The sequence below is a fragment of the Oncorhynchus mykiss genome, chromosome 12 (assembly GCF_013265735.2).
Source record: "Oncorhynchus mykiss isolate Arlee chromosome 12, USDA_OmykA_1.1, whole genome shotgun sequence".
Taxonomy (NCBI): Eukaryota; Metazoa; Chordata; class Actinopteri; order Salmoniformes; family Salmonidae; genus Oncorhynchus; species Oncorhynchus mykiss.
The window spans coordinates 87503090-87520750 of record NC_048576.1 but is presented as its reverse complement, the minus strand read 5'-3'; the positions used below and the strand labels follow the sequence as shown (position 1 = coordinate 87520750).

General features: G+C 46.2%; 1 protein-coding gene across 1 annotated transcript in view; it reads left to right on the top strand.

Annotated features, from left to right (window-relative positions):
- The first annotated feature begins 462 nt into the window (after positions 1-462).
- LOC110486921 (Na(+)/H(+) exchange regulatory cofactor NHE-RF2) overlaps positions 463-17661 on the top strand; it is a 49311-nt gene continuing 32112 nt past the window's right edge. Inside the window, exons 1-2 of the mRNA XM_036939026.1 lie at positions 463-1416; positions 2689-2985. Of these exons, the coding sequence (XP_036794921.1) occupies positions 1144-1416; positions 2689-2985 (570 nt within the window). The 5' untranslated portion in view covers positions 463-1143. The remainder of the gene's footprint in view (positions 1417-2688; positions 2986-17661) is intronic.

Sequence of the window (17661 nt, the reverse complement as noted above, 5' to 3'; positions counted from 1 at the left end):
CCCCTTCTGTTGCAGTTCAGCTTGTGCTACTCAGTGTAGGATAGGGTGCGTTCCAATAACATCTCCCTTCTCCTGAAGTGTACACTTGTTCACTAGTTCCCACAAATCCCCCCCACCACCACCACACAAAAAAAATTGATACTACTATCACTTTTCATACCCTTTTTACATGTATTTCGTGAATTGACCACTTAGGGGCACCATTGTAACATGAACGGTATGCGTAATTGTATGCCATGCGTAATGGTGCTAGAGGGGTCATGTTACAAATAAATCGTTATTTACCTGAATTTAATGACAACGAATCATTGTGTTATCAACATGATACAATTGAGTCCTTTCCGACACAACAAAACAACCTCCTAACTATTTTTGGTGAGGTCGCCATTTTGGACACTTGAGACACTCAGCGAGCACACTGATTGGTCGATTACTTGCGGAGTCCTCATACCTGGACCCCCATCCCGTGCTAAACGGCAGCATTTCCACAGCATGCGCTTGATTAGGCTACTCAGTGAGAAAGCACCCCTTCTTAGACCACTCTTCAAGAGCCGCGCTCTTATAATGACAGCCTCAGAAAAACTCGTTGATTTCTAGCGAGGGGGGTGCTATTACGCACCAAACGAGTGTCCTATCCAATTATCTGGAAACCCGGCATGTGTTGTAATTGAATCCTTATTCCCCAACCGATTGTTATGGATGGAGGTCGAGAGAGGGGTTAGTTAGTGCCTGTTGCTCTTTCCTGGTGCAGCATGGTGCACGGGGGGTCTCTCGCTTTATCAGTCCTCAGGATGGGCAAATTGGAGGCATTGAAGACGCTGCGCCTCCAACAAGAATAATTCACTCGTTTTCGGAGAGACGATACGACTAGCGGATATCTTGGCTCCACCATGCAATACGTTCGCCTGGGTCAATAATTTACGCTATTTTAGGAGAAGTTTGCCTTTATTACATGTGAAGTTCAATGCTGGAATATAATTTTTAATACGGAGTGTTTTCTTGTGTTTGGAGCGTTTTTGTGTGTGAAGAACCTGCAGAGCAACTTTTGGAACAAATTACGCATACGCAGAGGATGGTGTTTTACATGTAGAGTGAAAGTTTCGCTCTGCGCTCTGTTGGGTCATTATTGTATTACATTTTTGTATGTTTTCTGCATTGCTAACTATATTCAAGAACAAAATAGGGTTAAAGTCCTGGACTGCAGGAGAAATGGCCAGCGAACTGAAACCACGGCTTTGTATCATGACAAAGAGTGAGAACGGGTATGGGTTTCACTTGCACGGTGAGAAGGGGAAGAACGGCCAGTTCATTCGCAAAGTTGAGCCCGCGTCGTCAGCGGAAGCTTCGGGGCTGCGCCCGGGGGACCGTGTCATTGAGGTGAACGGGGGAAATGTGGAGAAAGATACGCACCATCAAGTGAGTATTGCACATCACGAACTGTCCAACTCCATCCGGTTTTCTCTGTCAGTGGTCTACATCGACATGTTTAATATGTGCCAGCAGCACACCACCCTGCATACCACTGCTGGCTTTAACCAGCAGCACACCACCCTGCATACCACTGCTGGCTTTAACCAGCAGCACACCACCCTGCATACCACTGCTGGCTTTAACCAGCAGCACACCACCCTGCATCCCACTGCTGGGTTTAACCAGCAGCACACCACCCTGCCTACCACTGCTGGCTTTAACCAGCAGGACACCACCCTGCATACCACTGCTGGCTTTAACCAGCAGCACACCACCCTGCATACCACTGCTGGTTAAAGCCAGCAGCACACCACCACTGCTGGCTGGCTTCTGAAGCTAAGCAGTGTTGGTCCTGGTCAGTCCCTGGATGGGAGACCAGATGCTGCTGGAAGTGGTGTTGGAGGGCCAGTAGGAGGCACCCTTTCCTCTGGTCTAAAAATAATGCCCCAGGGCAGTCATTGGGGACATTGCCCTGTGTAGGGTGCTGTCTTTTGGATGGGATGTTAAACGGGTGTCCTGACTTTCTAGTGGTCACTAAAGATCCCATGACACTTATTGTCAGAGTAGAGGTGTTAATCCTAGTGTCCTGGCTAAATTCCCAATCTAACCCTCATACCATCATTGCCACCTAACCATCCCCAGTTTACAATTGGCTCGTTCATCCCCCCTCATCTGCCCTGTAACTATTCCCCAGGTCGTTGCTGTAAATGAGAATGTGTTCCCAAACCCTTCCTCCCTAGTCCCTTACCCCATGCTGCTCAGCAGTAAGTCATCACTGGCGGAGACAGACGTCTGCTGGGAGGCCTGGGACAAGGGAGACCCACTTTAGACACTTCAACAAAAAGGCTGACATGATGTAGGGTCCAGCTACTGTAGAGAGTGTTGGTGTTTCTGTCTCCCATCACCCCCTATTCCCTGTAGTTCACTACTTCATTATCATGTCAACTATCATGTTATTACTCTCTTTCTCTTTCTCTCCCTATCTTACGCTTTCATCCTCCCCTTTGTTCCATTTCATTCAAAGGGCTTTATTGGCATGGGAAACATGTTTATATTGCCAAAGCAAGTGAACTAGATAATAAACAACAGAGTAATATATACAATTTAAAAAATGAACAGTAACACTCACAAGTTTCAAATATACACATTTCAAATGTCATATTATGGCTCTGTACAGTGTTATAATGATGTGCAATAATGATCTCCCTCTGCCCACAGGTGGTGCAGAGGATCAAGGCGGTGGAGCATGAGACCAGGCTGCTGGTGGTAGACCGGGAGACGGACGAGTACCTCCGCAGCCTGCGCCTCGTCTGCACCGAGGAGATGGCTGTCCGTCTGGGGGGACCCACCTCTGTGTCCCCTGCCTCACCCCCAGCCTCACCACCGCCCTCCTCGCCCCCGGCCTCCTCGCCCACGGCCAAGAGAGAGAACGGCTCCGTGTCCAAGCTGCCCACTACCCTGACCAGAGAGGTACCCAAGCCCACGCGAAGGTCTCCGTCGCGGGCCGCCAAGAAGGTGCGTACCCCCTCGGTTGAGACTCAATGGATGTTTACTTTGTAGGGGTGTTGTGGTGGTGGGTTAGTGCTGGACTGGAACAAAAGCTTCCACATGCACAAACACACACCAGAGACCACCAGCTGACATAGATACATGCTTTTTACACTGGAGTAGGGCTGTGTTCTTGTGTTCTTGGCTGGAACAAAATCCTGCACTCATATCTGCACATCAGATATGGACTGAAGGCTCCTGGATCAGGGGATGGTATTTCGGGGATTATGGCAGAAGTTAGGGGATGTTCGAGAGAACATACAGTACTTACTTAGGCCTTTGAATTCCTTATGGAATTACATGCTTCCAATCTCTTCCAAACCCTTCTGTCCTGCACCATTCCTTCAGGGTGTTGATACATCACCCCCACTTTCTCCATGTCTTGTTCTGTGTCACCCCTCCAGCTGTTCTTGGGTCTTCTGTCCTGCACCATTCCTTCCAGGTGTTGATACATCACCCCCACTTTCTCCATGTCTTGTTCTGTGTCACCCCTCCAGCTGTTCTTGGGTCTTCTGTCCTGCACCATTCCTTCCAGGTGTTGATACATCACCCCCACTTTCTCCATGTCTTGTTCTGTGTCACCCCTCCAGCTGTTCTTGGGTCTTCTGTCCTGCACCATTCCTTCCAGGTGTTGATACATCACCCCCACTTTCTCCATGTCTTGTTCTGTGTCACCCCTCCAGCTGTTCTTGGGTCTTCTGTCCTGCACCATTCCTTCAGGGTGTTGATACGTCCCCCCACTTTCTCCATGTCTTGTTCTGTGTCACCCCTCCAGCTGTTCTTGGGTCTTCCTCTCTTGCTTTCACCCTGTGGGTTCCAGGTAAGATTGAGTTCAAGGGTAGCTCAAGGGTAGCTAAACCCAATCTGCTATCTGCACAGTACCATGCTGTCACCGTGTGCTGGTATGTGAATGTGGGTCAGCATTCTCTCGCTGTAGCAGCCAGAGAAGCCGATGTATAACACCTGCCTTTAGTCACAGATCTAGGGTCAGTCTATCTTCCCCAAATCATAACCTACACTATTAGGGGGAGACATACAAATTTACCTTAGATCTGTGTCTAAGGGTGACCCCATCCTATACCCGCTGAGATCTGATTACCTGGGTCTTGTTTTTTGAGCTGGCTGACTGAGCTCCAACCTGATCTGATGGCCTAGATTAGATTAGACCTGTCCTCTATTTGAAGGGAGCCCTGTCCAAGACCTGTCAACACACAGTAGTAATAATGTGTGTGTGTGTGTGTGTGTGTGTGTGTGTGTGTGTGTGTGTGTGTGTGTCAGATGGCAGGATTGGTTCCAGACTTCTTGTAGTTTCAATGGTCAGAAAGGCACTCAAAGGTCAAGGGTCATTACATCACAGTGGTTAGGATTCTGACCTAATGGACAATGCAGCAATTCTCCCTGTGCTTGCCAAGTACCTCAGTGACATCCTGTGGCTGTAGAAACTACTATCCACACAGTATTACAGTAGACCTCAGTGTAGAAGTGCTGGGCTAGGATCAGTTTAGTGTTTTAGATCATAATAAATAAATAACAATAAATAAGATGGATGGACAGGGGGACCTGATCCTAGATCAGCCCTCCTACTCTGTAAAGCTTTATGAATAGGGACCCTTGGGTGAACATGTTCTGGTGAATGGTTGTATGTGCAGATGTCTGAAATATGATATCCCTGGCTTATAGCCCCGGGCTGCAAACAGTTTGTTTTCTCAAATCTAGTTCAAGTATTGCATGTTGATTTGGAAAACATTTCCGTTGGGTCCCTGTCTTCCTGACAATCTACTCTGCATTTGTTTTCATCTGCAAGAGGAGGCTCCTCTGCTTCTGTTTCATGCATTCAACAGAACATGTGTTTTCACTTACGCTCGTCTTGCCAATTGGTGCACGATGCAGAACTCTTATTTCTACAAAAGCACTGACAAGGCGTGTGTGCATGTGTGTGCATGTGGTGTATGTGTGCGTGCGTGCAGTGTGTGTGTGTGTTTAGCCTTTGCTCAGCTGCGATCGCTTTGTGAGCCGTGGAGAGAAATCCCAGCAGCCTGAGGGGCCAGAAGGCCTAACTAAGCTCAGGAAATGTATCTCCCCCCACACCCCTCCCTCTCTCTCTCAATCTCTCTCTGCCCAAGCTTGCCTGAAGAGAACATAAAATACACAGAGACCCCAGAAACAAATCCTTTCCAAGTGGAGAGGAGGAAAGGAGAGGAAAGGAGAGGAAGGGAAAGGAAAGGAGAGGAAAGGACCGAGTTTGGGAAACCCTGCACAACAGCCAGTCAGTGGGCCAGTGTAGGGTTGTGTGGATGTCTGGAGGACACACACACTCACACTCTCATGTATGCACAGCACACATACACACACTCATGTATGCACGGCACGCACACTCACACTCTCATGTATGCACGGCACACTCACACTCTCATGTATGCACGGCACACTCACACTCTCATGTATGCACGGCACACTCACACACATGTATGCACGGCACACTCACACACTCATGTATGCACGGCACGCACACACACACACACACACACTCATGTATGCACGGCACGCACACACACTCTCATGTATGCACGGCACACACACTCACACACGTATGCACGGCACACACACACACACACACTCATGTATGCACGGCACGCACACACACACTCTCATGTGTGCACGGCACACTCACACACATGTATGCACGGCACACTCACACACTCATGTATGCACGGCACGCACACACACACACACACACTCATGTATGCACGGCACGCACACACACTCTCATGTATGCACGCACACACACACACACTCATGTATGCACGGCACACACACACTCTCATGTATGCACGGCACACACACACACACTCTTATGTGTGCACGGCACGCACACACACACACACACACACTCATGTATGCACGGCATGCACACACACACTCTCACGTAGGACTAGGGTCCTGCAGCTGGACATGTGTATGGTAATGTGTAACAAGCTGTGGATGGACGAGGAGGTGATATTTCCTGTTTCATCACAAAGGGATCAAAGTGTGTTTGTGAGATATGTGCATGCATGCGTGTGTGTCCACTCTAATCCACAGAGCTAAAAGAATGTATTTATTTGTTGATATAGTTTAGTTGGTGGCCAGGACTCATTATAAAATAATAAGGGGACAGTATCCGGTCTGCAGCCTTCAGTTGACCCCAATGCCTGTACTCTGTCAGTGTCCCAACTGAGAGTCCATGTTTTATAAGAGATGGATTTCAGTCTAGATATGCAATATAAAACATGGACCATGCATCTGTAACTTCCATTGCAGACTCCAGAGGCTGACATAGAGAGTGGGGGGGTACGACTGGAACGTCCCTCCTAGCTGTCAGTACCAGCCGTCTGTCTCACACCCTGTCTCCCACACACGTCTGTTTTCCCTCCTTGGCCTCCGCTGTGGTCCATAAAACAGACGTAGAAACGTCTGACCAGCTGGATGGATGGGGGAACAGGGAGGGAGGGGCTCTGTAGCAGGGCAGCAGTCTTTCACAGGATGGCTACTTAACCACAGAGCAGTTCTGATCAGTTTTAGATGTGACTGTTTAGTCTACTCAGCTATCTAGAACTCTAAAGGACCTCTCTTTTCCTCTCCTCTCTACTGTGTATGCAGTGAGCCCAGTTTGCTACAGTAAGTGTTGTCAGGGCAGCCAGACTCCTAGGGTTACCTTGAATTCCAGGACTTCCTGGGGGGAGGAGTCGAGGGAGGAGCTAAGTGATTAGGCTCCAGTCTGCAGCCCAGTCTGTTCTGGGGCTGGGAAGTAGTGCAGGCAGCGCCTCTACAGAGCTCCACAGACCCCCTGTCACCAACCATAATCACTAACACATTCGCCTAATATGTGTGTGTGTGTGTGTGTTCATGTGTGCACGCGTGTGTGTGTGCATATGTGCATGTGTGCATTACTGCCTGTGTATGTGGGTGTATGCATGCTTGTCTGTATGTCCACATGCCACCTTTTGCATCGGTGCATCTGTGTGTGTAGAAGTCATACGATTCTCACTGGGGTTTTCTGGGTTTGATCTCCCTTCATCTTCTGGTTTCCTTTTCCCGGCATTCCTCTACTGTTTACACTCCTGTAGATTTGAGAGACAGCTAAGATAGTCCAGAAGAAGAGATTAACTCAGAACCAACTGATTTCAGGCTGTACTGACAATGTGACTGTACTGTAGCTGAACTGACTGAGTTACTGTAGCTGTTCTGACTGAGTGACTGTACTGGCTGTGGGACTGTAGCTGTACTGACTGTGTGACTGTACTGGCTGTGGGACTGTAGCTGTACTGACTGTGTGACTGTACTGGCTGTGGGACTGTATCTGTTGTGACTGTGTAACTGTACTGGCTGTGTGACTGTAGCTGTAGTGACTGTGTGACTGTAGCTGTACTGACTGTGTGACTGTAGCTGTACTGACTGTGTGACTGTAGCTGTAGTGACTGTGTGACTGTAGCTGTACTGACTGCGACTGTAGCTGTACTGACTGTGTGACTGTAGCTGTACTGACTGTGTGATTGTAGCTGTACTGACTGTGACTGTTACTGTACTGACTGTGTGACTGTAGCTGTACTGACTGTGTGACTGTAGCTGTACTGACTGTGTGACTGTAGCTGTACTGACTGTGTGACAGTAGCTGTACTGACTGTGATTGTAGCTGTACTGACTGTGTGACTGTAGCTGTACTGACTGTGTGATTGTAGCTGTACTGACTGTGTGATTAATAGCTGTACTGACTGTGTGACTGTAGCTGTACTGACTGTGTGACTGTAGCTGCACTGACTGTGTGACTGTAGCTGCACTGACTGTGTGACTGTATCTGTACTGACTGTGTGACTGTAGCTGTACTGACTGTGTGACTGTAGCTGTACTGACTGTGTGACTGTAGCTGTACTGACTGTGTGACTGTAGCTGTACTGACTGTGTGATTGTAGCTGTACTGACTGTGTGACTGTAGCTGTACTGACTGTGTGACTGTAGCTGTACTGACTGTGTGATTATAGCTGTACTGACTGTGTGATTAATAGCTGTACTGACTGTAGCACCAGGAATGCAATCCCCTTATGCACAATGTACACACATGAATCCCAAAAATGATTTACCCTGTACAGTGTATGGTTGACTTGATAACGTATAAAAAGAAGGTGAAACTGGGGAGAAAGAGAGAGAGAGACAGGCATATGGTTGTAATATTATGTACATACTGTATGTAAACAGTGGTGGATATAAAACTCAAAACAGGAAGGAGAACATTTTCTCATGTTCATCCATAAGCACAGCAGGCTTACCTATACAGTCATGTGAGTCGTGTCCTGCTTTCTAAAAAGTATTTTTTAAACGACTAATAGAATCCTACTGAGGACAATGACTGGAGCTGCAGAGGGAGTGTGACAGTTATATAACACATTGTGTTGCACGTAAGAACATCCCTTAGCCGTGGTATATTGGCCATATACCACACCTACTCTGGCCTTATTGCTTAATTAACAGGGGGCGTGGGTATATCTGAAGGCTGCTCTCCACACAAACACACGCACTCACACACGCACACAAAGAGAGAGAAAGAGACACACATATGCACGCACACAGTGACAGGGGTTTACAGTAGAATGCTCTGTCTAACCCAGCCAAGACTATTCCTTCAGGTGTATATATATAGACTGATGTAAAGAGACTCACTCCAGTGCCTAACAGCAGCTAAAAGCTTCCTGAGACATAATCAAAGAAACAGAACACCCCCTCCCCCTCGATAGAGGAGACGAGAGAGGAGACGAGATTGTGTCATTATCAAATGAAAGAGTTTCGTCTTTTGCTTGCCTCTCTCTCTCTCAATTTCAATTAAATGTCAATATAAGGGCTTTAATGGCATGGGAATCATATGTTTAGATTTGCCAAAGCAAATGGGGGCTCCCGAGTGGCACAACAGTCTGTGGCACTGCATCTCAGTGCAAGAGGTATCACTACAGTCCCTGGTTCAATTCCAGGCTGTATCACATCCAGCTGTGATTGGGAATCCCATAGGGTGGCAAATTTGTTCTTAACTTGTAACTTTTTTTTAAAGCAAGTGGAATAGATAATTAACCAAAGTGAAATAAACAATAAAAACATATATTCACACACTTGCCAATCAGACCTTACCATTGGATGAATGAGTGGGTTTTAACTTGCCGGTGAAATGGCGAAGGAAATGAAACGGAACCATGTGGTCATGAGGATGTATCCCTTACCTCTCCACACAGCTTAGTCAGCAGCTATCACCTTAACAGGTACCCAGTCACACAAACACACCCCCCTCTCTCACCTTCTCCAGAAGAGGCGGGGCTTAGTCTTGTATTGTCACCAGCACCTGTGATAAAGTGTCAGGTGTCACTTTCTCACAGCATCACACAGAGCAGCCTCAGCCAGACCTACACACACACACACACTCACACAGCCAAACCACTACAGAGACTACTCTTCTCATGCGTCTGTGGTGCCGGTGGTTGAGAACAGGTGTGTGACATCATTAGGACTGTGTTTGTGTGGTGCTCATTCAGTTATATCACCTTACTGTGTTTGCATCAAGCAAAACTATTATGTCACTTGATTGTGTGGGGGTTGGCGCCACTCATTATGACGTCAATAGAGTGTGTAGGTGTTGGGGGGAAACAGGTAAAAAAACACCTTGTTGACCTCCATATCTGTGTCGCACACACACACACACACACACACACACACACACACACACACACACACACACACAGAGAGAGAGAGACAGAGACACACACACTAGTGATATGTGGGTTGACTCATAACCTGACGGCCCTGATGTTATATCCACGGGGCAAACGGGTTTCGGGTCATTAAATATTGTTGTTATGTGTGATAATTCTGAGGCACTATACAAATTCGATAGTCACAAGACGGACTTCAAATAGGCCTGTGACATGTCAAGAGAACTGTAGCCTACTGTTTAGATGGGTTAACTGGAAAGTGAAATCTGGACGCTGACTCTGGGTGTATATCCTCTCAAATGGCCTTATTATTAACTCCTGCAGATTGAAGCATTTCTTGCAGTAAAATTCTACACCAAATGTAGGCACAATTTGGACTTGGGAACAGCAGTGGAGAAATATGATTTCTTTCTTTCAGCCTCTTGAGAGAATGTGAATGTGCAGTTATATACCGTCTGTAGAGGTGCTGTCTTTATCAGCATCATACAATTTGATAGTATTTCGGCCACATAAAATATGCATCCAATCAGAACTGAAATCTGATCAGAAACTCATTGGGTCGTTTTCACAGCTTTCTGTTTCCTGACAACCGTCAAAACTGGTGGTATCTGGACATCTTTTCACAGAAAATCTTTCCATTTATTTGTGTTATTGCATTTTCTCCCCAGTCACTAAATGTCTTTGCTCCGCGAATGAAGATGACAGAGAGAACTTCACCGACGTCAACTAGATTGAAGCATTCATTCTATCTATCTATTACATTATTCTGTTGAGCAGGTGTTTATTTAGTCTTCTAGGGCAACATATAATGACAAGAGGGAAGCTACATGTATCTAATTATAGACAAAATGTAGAAAATTATAAGCAGAAACGTAATATCTAAATTATGCAAAAAAACAGTCCTGCCCCCCTTTCAAAAACTATTGGACTGTAGCCACATGTTCTATATTTGTGGGTTAGGGTCGGGTGCTGGCCTCAGACTTTCACATATAGTTGGGCGGTTGAGGATGTTTATTAGCAATTGCAGGTGGGTGCTGGTGAACAAACAGCTGACCCGCGCACCGCTAACACGCACACACACACCGCTAACTCACACACCGCTAACACACACACACCGCTAACACACACACTGCTAACACACACACACACCGCTAACACACACACACCGCTAACACACACACACACACACACCGCTAACACACACACACACACCGCTAACACACACACACACCGCTAACACACACACACCGCTAACACACACACACACACCGCTAACACACACACACACACACACACACACACATAGTAATGTTCACAAGCAGCTCTTAACATCTTCAAAGCAAATAAAATGAAATAACAATAACGAGGCTATTTACAGGGGGTACCGGTACTGAGTCAAGGTGCAGGGGTACAGGTTAGTCCAGGTAATTGAGGTAATATGTAGGTAGGGGTAAAGTGACTATGCATAGACAATAAACAGAGAGTAGCAGAAGGTGTGTGTGTGTTGGAGTGTCAGTGTAGTATGTTTCGGAGTGTGGTTAGCGTCCAGTGAGTATACATCAACCCTGCCCAGTCCTTACGTCTGCTGCTGTTAGTCCAGTGATGATTATGAGGGCAGCCAGGGACTTGTTGCTATTGATGTGGCGTTGATGTGGCTATTCTTCCCACAGTGGTTGAGGCCAGGGATTTTCTGTCTGAACTGTGAGTTGAGTTTATATTTCTCCTTCTGCTGGTTTTGAAGCCATATTGACCCAGAAACCCCTAGCCACAGCTGGGCATAGCGTTATCTGTCAGAATACACACTGTGAGGGTTTTGTTGCTGTTCTGTCAGACTCTGTAGTGGTGATTTTCTCTCTGAACTGTGACTTGTTGTGAAAATTGGGCATCTTTTTGTGCAACCCCTAATGCCTTTTGGAGACTCTCCCTCCCTCTCTGTTCCCCCCTCCTCTCTGTTCCTCCCTCCCTCTCTGTTCCCCCCTCCTCTCTCCCCTGTCACACTCTTTACTGGTGTCTAAGTCTTGATGTAGTTGACAGAACAGAGTAAGTTGTTCGCTGTCAAATCCTCTGAGCTTTTGGTAAATCCACTTGTTTCTGTGGGATTGAGGTCGTTGCTTATGTCTCCAGTGATTTCATTCCCCCACTGGGCACAGACGTCAGTTCAACGTCTAGTTTTTAGTTACATTTGGTTGTTGTCCACTACCGTGAATTCAATGTGAAAGCAACAAAACTAAAACTTCACCATGTCATTGGATTTAAGTTAAAAGTTGGGTGAAGAAAATGCAACATTCTCTTAAGGTGAGGACTTTTTGCAAATCCAATCAGTTGATTCAACTTCATCACATTAAGAATGTTTTGTTGTTGAAATGATGTGATTCAGTCTTTGCCAAGTGGACAGTTACCTTATATTCCCTACTTCCATTTTCTCAGTGTCTGTCAAGTAACATTAGCTTAGTGCAACCACCTGTGTGTGTTTGTGTGCTGTACTCGTGCCCTATGTGAGTTGTATACTGGACGTTCATATGCAAATGGTTAAATAGGTGCTAGTATCTCTCCAGGTGTCGCCATCCACTGTGTCAGAACACACTAACAGTCTCCAGTCTGAAGCGTGTGTCTGGACCAGCCCAGGGTTAGACTAGTGATTGACCTACTCCCCCATAAGGATGTTCTTCTTGCAGCATAGAGACCCAGACACACACAACCCTCCTCCTGCATTACAACATCATGTTGAGGCTTTATGAAGGAAGGCCTAACTGGAAACATCTGCTCTTCTCTACCTCTCACATCTGTATATATAAACAACCCGGGGGGGGTGGTCCTAATGTGTGTGTGTCCTAATGTGTGTGTGTGTGTGTGTGTGTGTCGTAATGTGTGTGTGTGTGTCGTAATGTGTGTGTGTGTGTATATATGTACGTGTGTGGGTGTGTGCGTGTATGTACGTGTGTGTGTGTGTGTGTGTGTGTGTGTATATATGTACGTGTGTGTGTATATATGTACGTGGGTGTGTGCGTGTATGTACGTGGGTGTGTGCGTGTATGTACGTGTGTGTGTGCGTGTATGTACGTGGGTGTGTGTGTGTGTATATATGTACGTGTGTGTGTATATATGTACGTGGGTGTGTGCGTGTATGTACGTGTGTGTGTGCGTGTATGTATGTACGTGGGTGTGTGCGTGTATGTACGTGGGTGTGTGCGTGTATGTACGTGTGTGTATCAGGTGATGCTGAGGTCAAACCGAGACGGATCTGAATCTAAACACTAACAGAGTGACTAAACACCACAAACTGAGAATAAACAACTACTAGCTACAAACTGCAGCTAGCTGTCAGTCCTTACTAGGGATGGGCTCGGTTATTCCAATATCTGAATGGACTTCAGTATTCAATTACCTGGGAGAGTATAAAAATAGATATATTAAAAATATTTAAAAAGCCTATTTTAATGAAAAGGCTTTGTCTAAAATGTAATTCAATTATTTGTGACATTGCTACATACAAGGACAGACATTTTAATATATGACAGTTTTTCACGCGTGTAGCTTGTTATTGCCGTCAATCAAAGCAGCACCACAGTGAGGCTCCAAGTGAAGTGGGAGATTTCTAATATTGCTGAATGGAATTACAATTACAGAATGAAGTTGGCTAAATGAGAAGGAGTAGGCTACAATGACCAACCAGCAGGTAGACTGTTGTTTAATAGGAATGGAGTTGGCTAAATGAGAAGGAGTAGGCTGTTGTTTAATAGGAATGGAGTTGGCTAAATGAGAAGGAGTAGGCTACAATGACCAACCAGCAGGTAGGCTGTTGTTTAATAGGAATGGAGTTGGCTAAATGAGAAGGAGTAGGCTACAATGACCAACCAAAGGGTAGGCTGTTGTTTAATAGGAATGGAGTTGGCTAAATGAGAAGGAGTAGGCTGTTGTTTAATAGGAATGGAGTTGGCTAAATGAGAAGGAGTAGGCTACAATGACCAACCAACAGGTAGGCTGTTGTTTAATAGGAATGGAGTTGGCTAAATGAGAAGGAGTAGGCTACAATGACCAACCAAAGGGTAGGCTGTTGTTTAATAGGAATGGAGTTGGCTAAATGAGAAGGAGTAGGCTACAATGACCAACCAGCAGGTAGGCTGTTGTTTAATAGGAATGGAGTTGGCTAAATGAGAAGGAGTAGGCTGTTGTTTAATAGGAATGGAGTTGGCTAAATGAGAAGGAGTAGGCTACAATGACCAACCAGCAGGTAGGCTGTTGTTTAATAGGAATGGAGTTGGCTAAATGAGAAGGAGTAGGCTACAATGACCAACCAACAGGTAGGCTGTTGTTTAATAGGAATGGAGTTGGCTAAATGAGAAGGAGTAGGCTACAATGACCAACCAACAGGTAGGCTGTTGTTTAATAGGAATGGAGTTGTTGTAGACAAGGACGCGGGGAGAGCAGGAGAAAACATAAATTAGCCTTGCTAGCTAGCTAACTGGATTGTGTACTTAGCTAGTTTCTTTATATCGATTTGATGCAGTCAAGAAACACACGACCAGATAGGATGATCTCTCTCTGTGTCAGACACACCAGCCCCTGCTCCTCTAGCACCCCTCCCCCATATGTCTGCTGAAACAACGAGCACAGTGGACCGCCTCTCCTGAGTCGCGCAAGCAGGTCCACACTCATGTATTTCAACAATCCAGATATTATAGGAATAGTGAAATAATTTCCAAGTCCCATCCCTAGTTCTCACTGCATGGTACCATATCACTGCATGATACCATATCACTGCATGGTACCATATCACTGCATGATACCATATCACTGCATGATACCATATCACTGCATGGTACCATATCACTGCATGGTACCATATCACTGAATGGTACCATATCACTGCATGATAGGAAATGATGGAGCTTAAGATGGGAATCTGATCCATATTCATGTGTCCTCCTCGGTCCTCCTCTGCAGGGCTGCTGGTGCAGCAGTGGAAGAGAATCTGATCTATATTAATGTGTCCTCCTCGGTCCTCCTCTGCAGGGCTGCTGGTGCAGCAGTGGAAGAGAATCTGATCTATATTCATGTGTCCTCCTCGGTCCTCCTCTGCAGGGCTGCTGGTGCAGCAGTGGAAGAGAATCTGATCCATATTCATGTGTCCTCCTCGGTCCTCCTCTGCAGGGCTGCTGGTGCAGCAGTGGAAGAGAATCTGATCTATATTCATGTGTCCTCCTTGGTCCTCCTCTGCAGGGCTGCTGGTGCAGCAGTGGAAGAGAATCTGATCTATATTCATGTGTCCTCCTCGGTCCTCCTCTGCAGGGCTGCTGGTGCAGCAGTGGAAGAGAATCTGATCCATATTCATGTGTCCTCCTCGGTCCTCCTCTGCAGGGCTGCTGGTGCAGCAGTGGAAGAGAATCTGCGTGGGAATAAATGGATGTAGAGAACATGGTGTGGGGTTAGAGTTAAGGTCAGAGGTTAAGATTGAATAAACACAGGCAGGCAGGCAGAATAATGATGGAGAGCTGGAGTAGAGTGTTGTGTTGAAGGAGAGAGAATAATGATGGAGAGCTGGAGTAGAGTGTTGTGTTGAAGGAGAGAGAATAATGATGGAGAGCTGGAGTAGAGTGTTGTGTTGAAGGAGAGAGAATAATGATGGAGAGCTGGAGTAGAGTGTTGTGTTGAAGGAGAGAGAATAATGATGGAGAGCTGGAGTAGAGTGTTGTGTTGAAGGAGAGAGAATAATGATGGAGAGCTGGAGTAGAGTGTTGTGTTGAAGGAGAGAGAATAATGATGGAGAGCTGGAGTAGAGTGTTGTGTTGAAGGAGAGAGAATAATGATGGAGAGCTGGAGTAGAGTGTTGTGTTGAAGGAGAGAGAATAATGATGGAGAGCTGGAATAGAGTGTTGTGTTGAAGGAGAGAGAATAATGATGGAGAGCTGGAGTAGAGTGTTGTGTTGAAGGAGAGAGAATAATGATGGAGAGCTGGAATAGAGTGTTGTGTTGAAGGAGAGAGAATAATGATGGAGAGCTGGAGTAGAGTGTTGTGTTGAAGGAGAGAGAATAATGATGGAGAGCTGGAGTAGAGTGTTGTGTTGAAGGAGAGAGAATAATGATGGAGAGCTGGAGTAGAGTGTTGTGTTGAAGGAGAGAGAATAATGATGGAGAGCTGGAATAGAGTGTTGTGTTGAAGGAGAGAGAATAATGATGGAGAGCTGGAATAGAGTGTTGTGTTGAAGGAGAGAGAATAATGATGGAGAGCTGGAGTAGAGTGTTGTGTTGAAGGAGAGAGAATAATGATGGAGAGCTGGAATAGAGTGTTGTGTTGAAGGAGAGAGAATAATGATGGAGAGCTAGAGTAGAGTGTTGTGTTGAAGGAGAGAGAATAATGATGGAGAGCTGGAGTAGAGTGTTGTGTTGAAGGAGAGAGAATAATGATGGAGAGCTGGAGTAGAGTGTTGTGTTGAAGGAGAGAGAATAATGATGGAGAGCTGGAGTAGAGTGTTGTGTTGAAGGAGAGAGAATAATGATGGAGAGCTGGAATAGAGTGTTGTGTTGAAGGAGAGAGAATAATGATGGAGAGCTGGAGTAGAGTGTTGTGTTGAAGGAGAGAGAAAAAGAGGGAGAACGAGAGAGAGAAAGAAGGAGTCTTTGAGAGAGGGAAGAGATAAGAGAGAGAGAGTTGTGTGTTAGAGGATGTGTTCTGGGTGTTGGCTAGAAAGCAGATAGAGGATCCATGACTAATGGATCCAGTGGACAACTGCTTTGTAAATACAGTTGTAGAGTACAATGATGACACACACACTTCTCTCTTCTATCTGTTGAAGCTGGATCATATGAACTTCATAAATCCCTTCTTTCACCTCTTCTACTTCTTTTCTCCTATTCCCACATTTCTCATCTCTCCATCCGCAAAGGGATTTTGCAAATGTTGTTTTTGTCTTGCCTCATTGTTTTGATGTAATTCTGTGGGTAGTTTTCTACCACTTTTTCTCTGTGTGAGAACTTGTGAAAAGTATCATCTGTCTCTTTGCGGTCCCACATTGTGTCTCAGTCTGTCTCACGTCAGTTCTCAGTAATGGGATAAAGATGACTGGGGTCAGCTCCGCTCGAGAGGGACACAGTACAGGAGTCTTCTGGAGTCTGGAGCCACTCAGCTGAGAGGAGAGCTGAAAGCACAGAGCAGCTGGGTTTAAACACTCTCCTGGGCCCATATTCACTAAGTGTCTCAGGGTATGAGTGCTGATCTGAAATCATTTTTGTTTTGCTTTTAGATCCTAATATATGTATTTATATGGAGAGGTGGGACCTGGTCCTAGATCAGCACTCTGAGACTCTTTGTGAATACAGGCCATGGTCTGTAGGCTGTCACTGAACCACTGAGACTGATCTCTTGTCTTACCTTTACCTAATCGCTCTTCCACCCAAAAAGAAGGCTATAGATATATAGTCATGTCCCATATGGAGTATTGTAGTGTTTCCTCATCTGTACTGTGGTAATGGTGAGTCATGGAAAAGCAATGTGTCCTATTTTTTTATAAAACATGAACCCCAGTAACCCAGTGTTTATCAGTCCCAGTGCTATACACCTTCTCCCCCATCTCCTCTGTTCTTCCCTCCCTCCGTCTCCCCTCCACCCCCCTCTTCCCCAGTCCCTGCTGAAAGCCAGCTGTGTTATGTCCAGATGTGGGCGTCTGGAGGGGCCAAGGGGGGTTGACGGGCCTGGGGCTAGGACTGAGGAATGCCTGGAGTTGGAGCTGGTATGGGGAGTCTGGTTGGGGGGGAGGGGTTTAGGGAGAGTGTGTGTTGTGCGTGTGTGTGAATACAGACGCGTCTTCCCTCTGTTATCTCTCCAGGCATGACTGCATGTCATCCCCCCTGTTAACCCAAATGTAATGTTGAATGTTTAGGTTTTGTGTGGCCTTTGGCACACATCAGGGGAGATGGT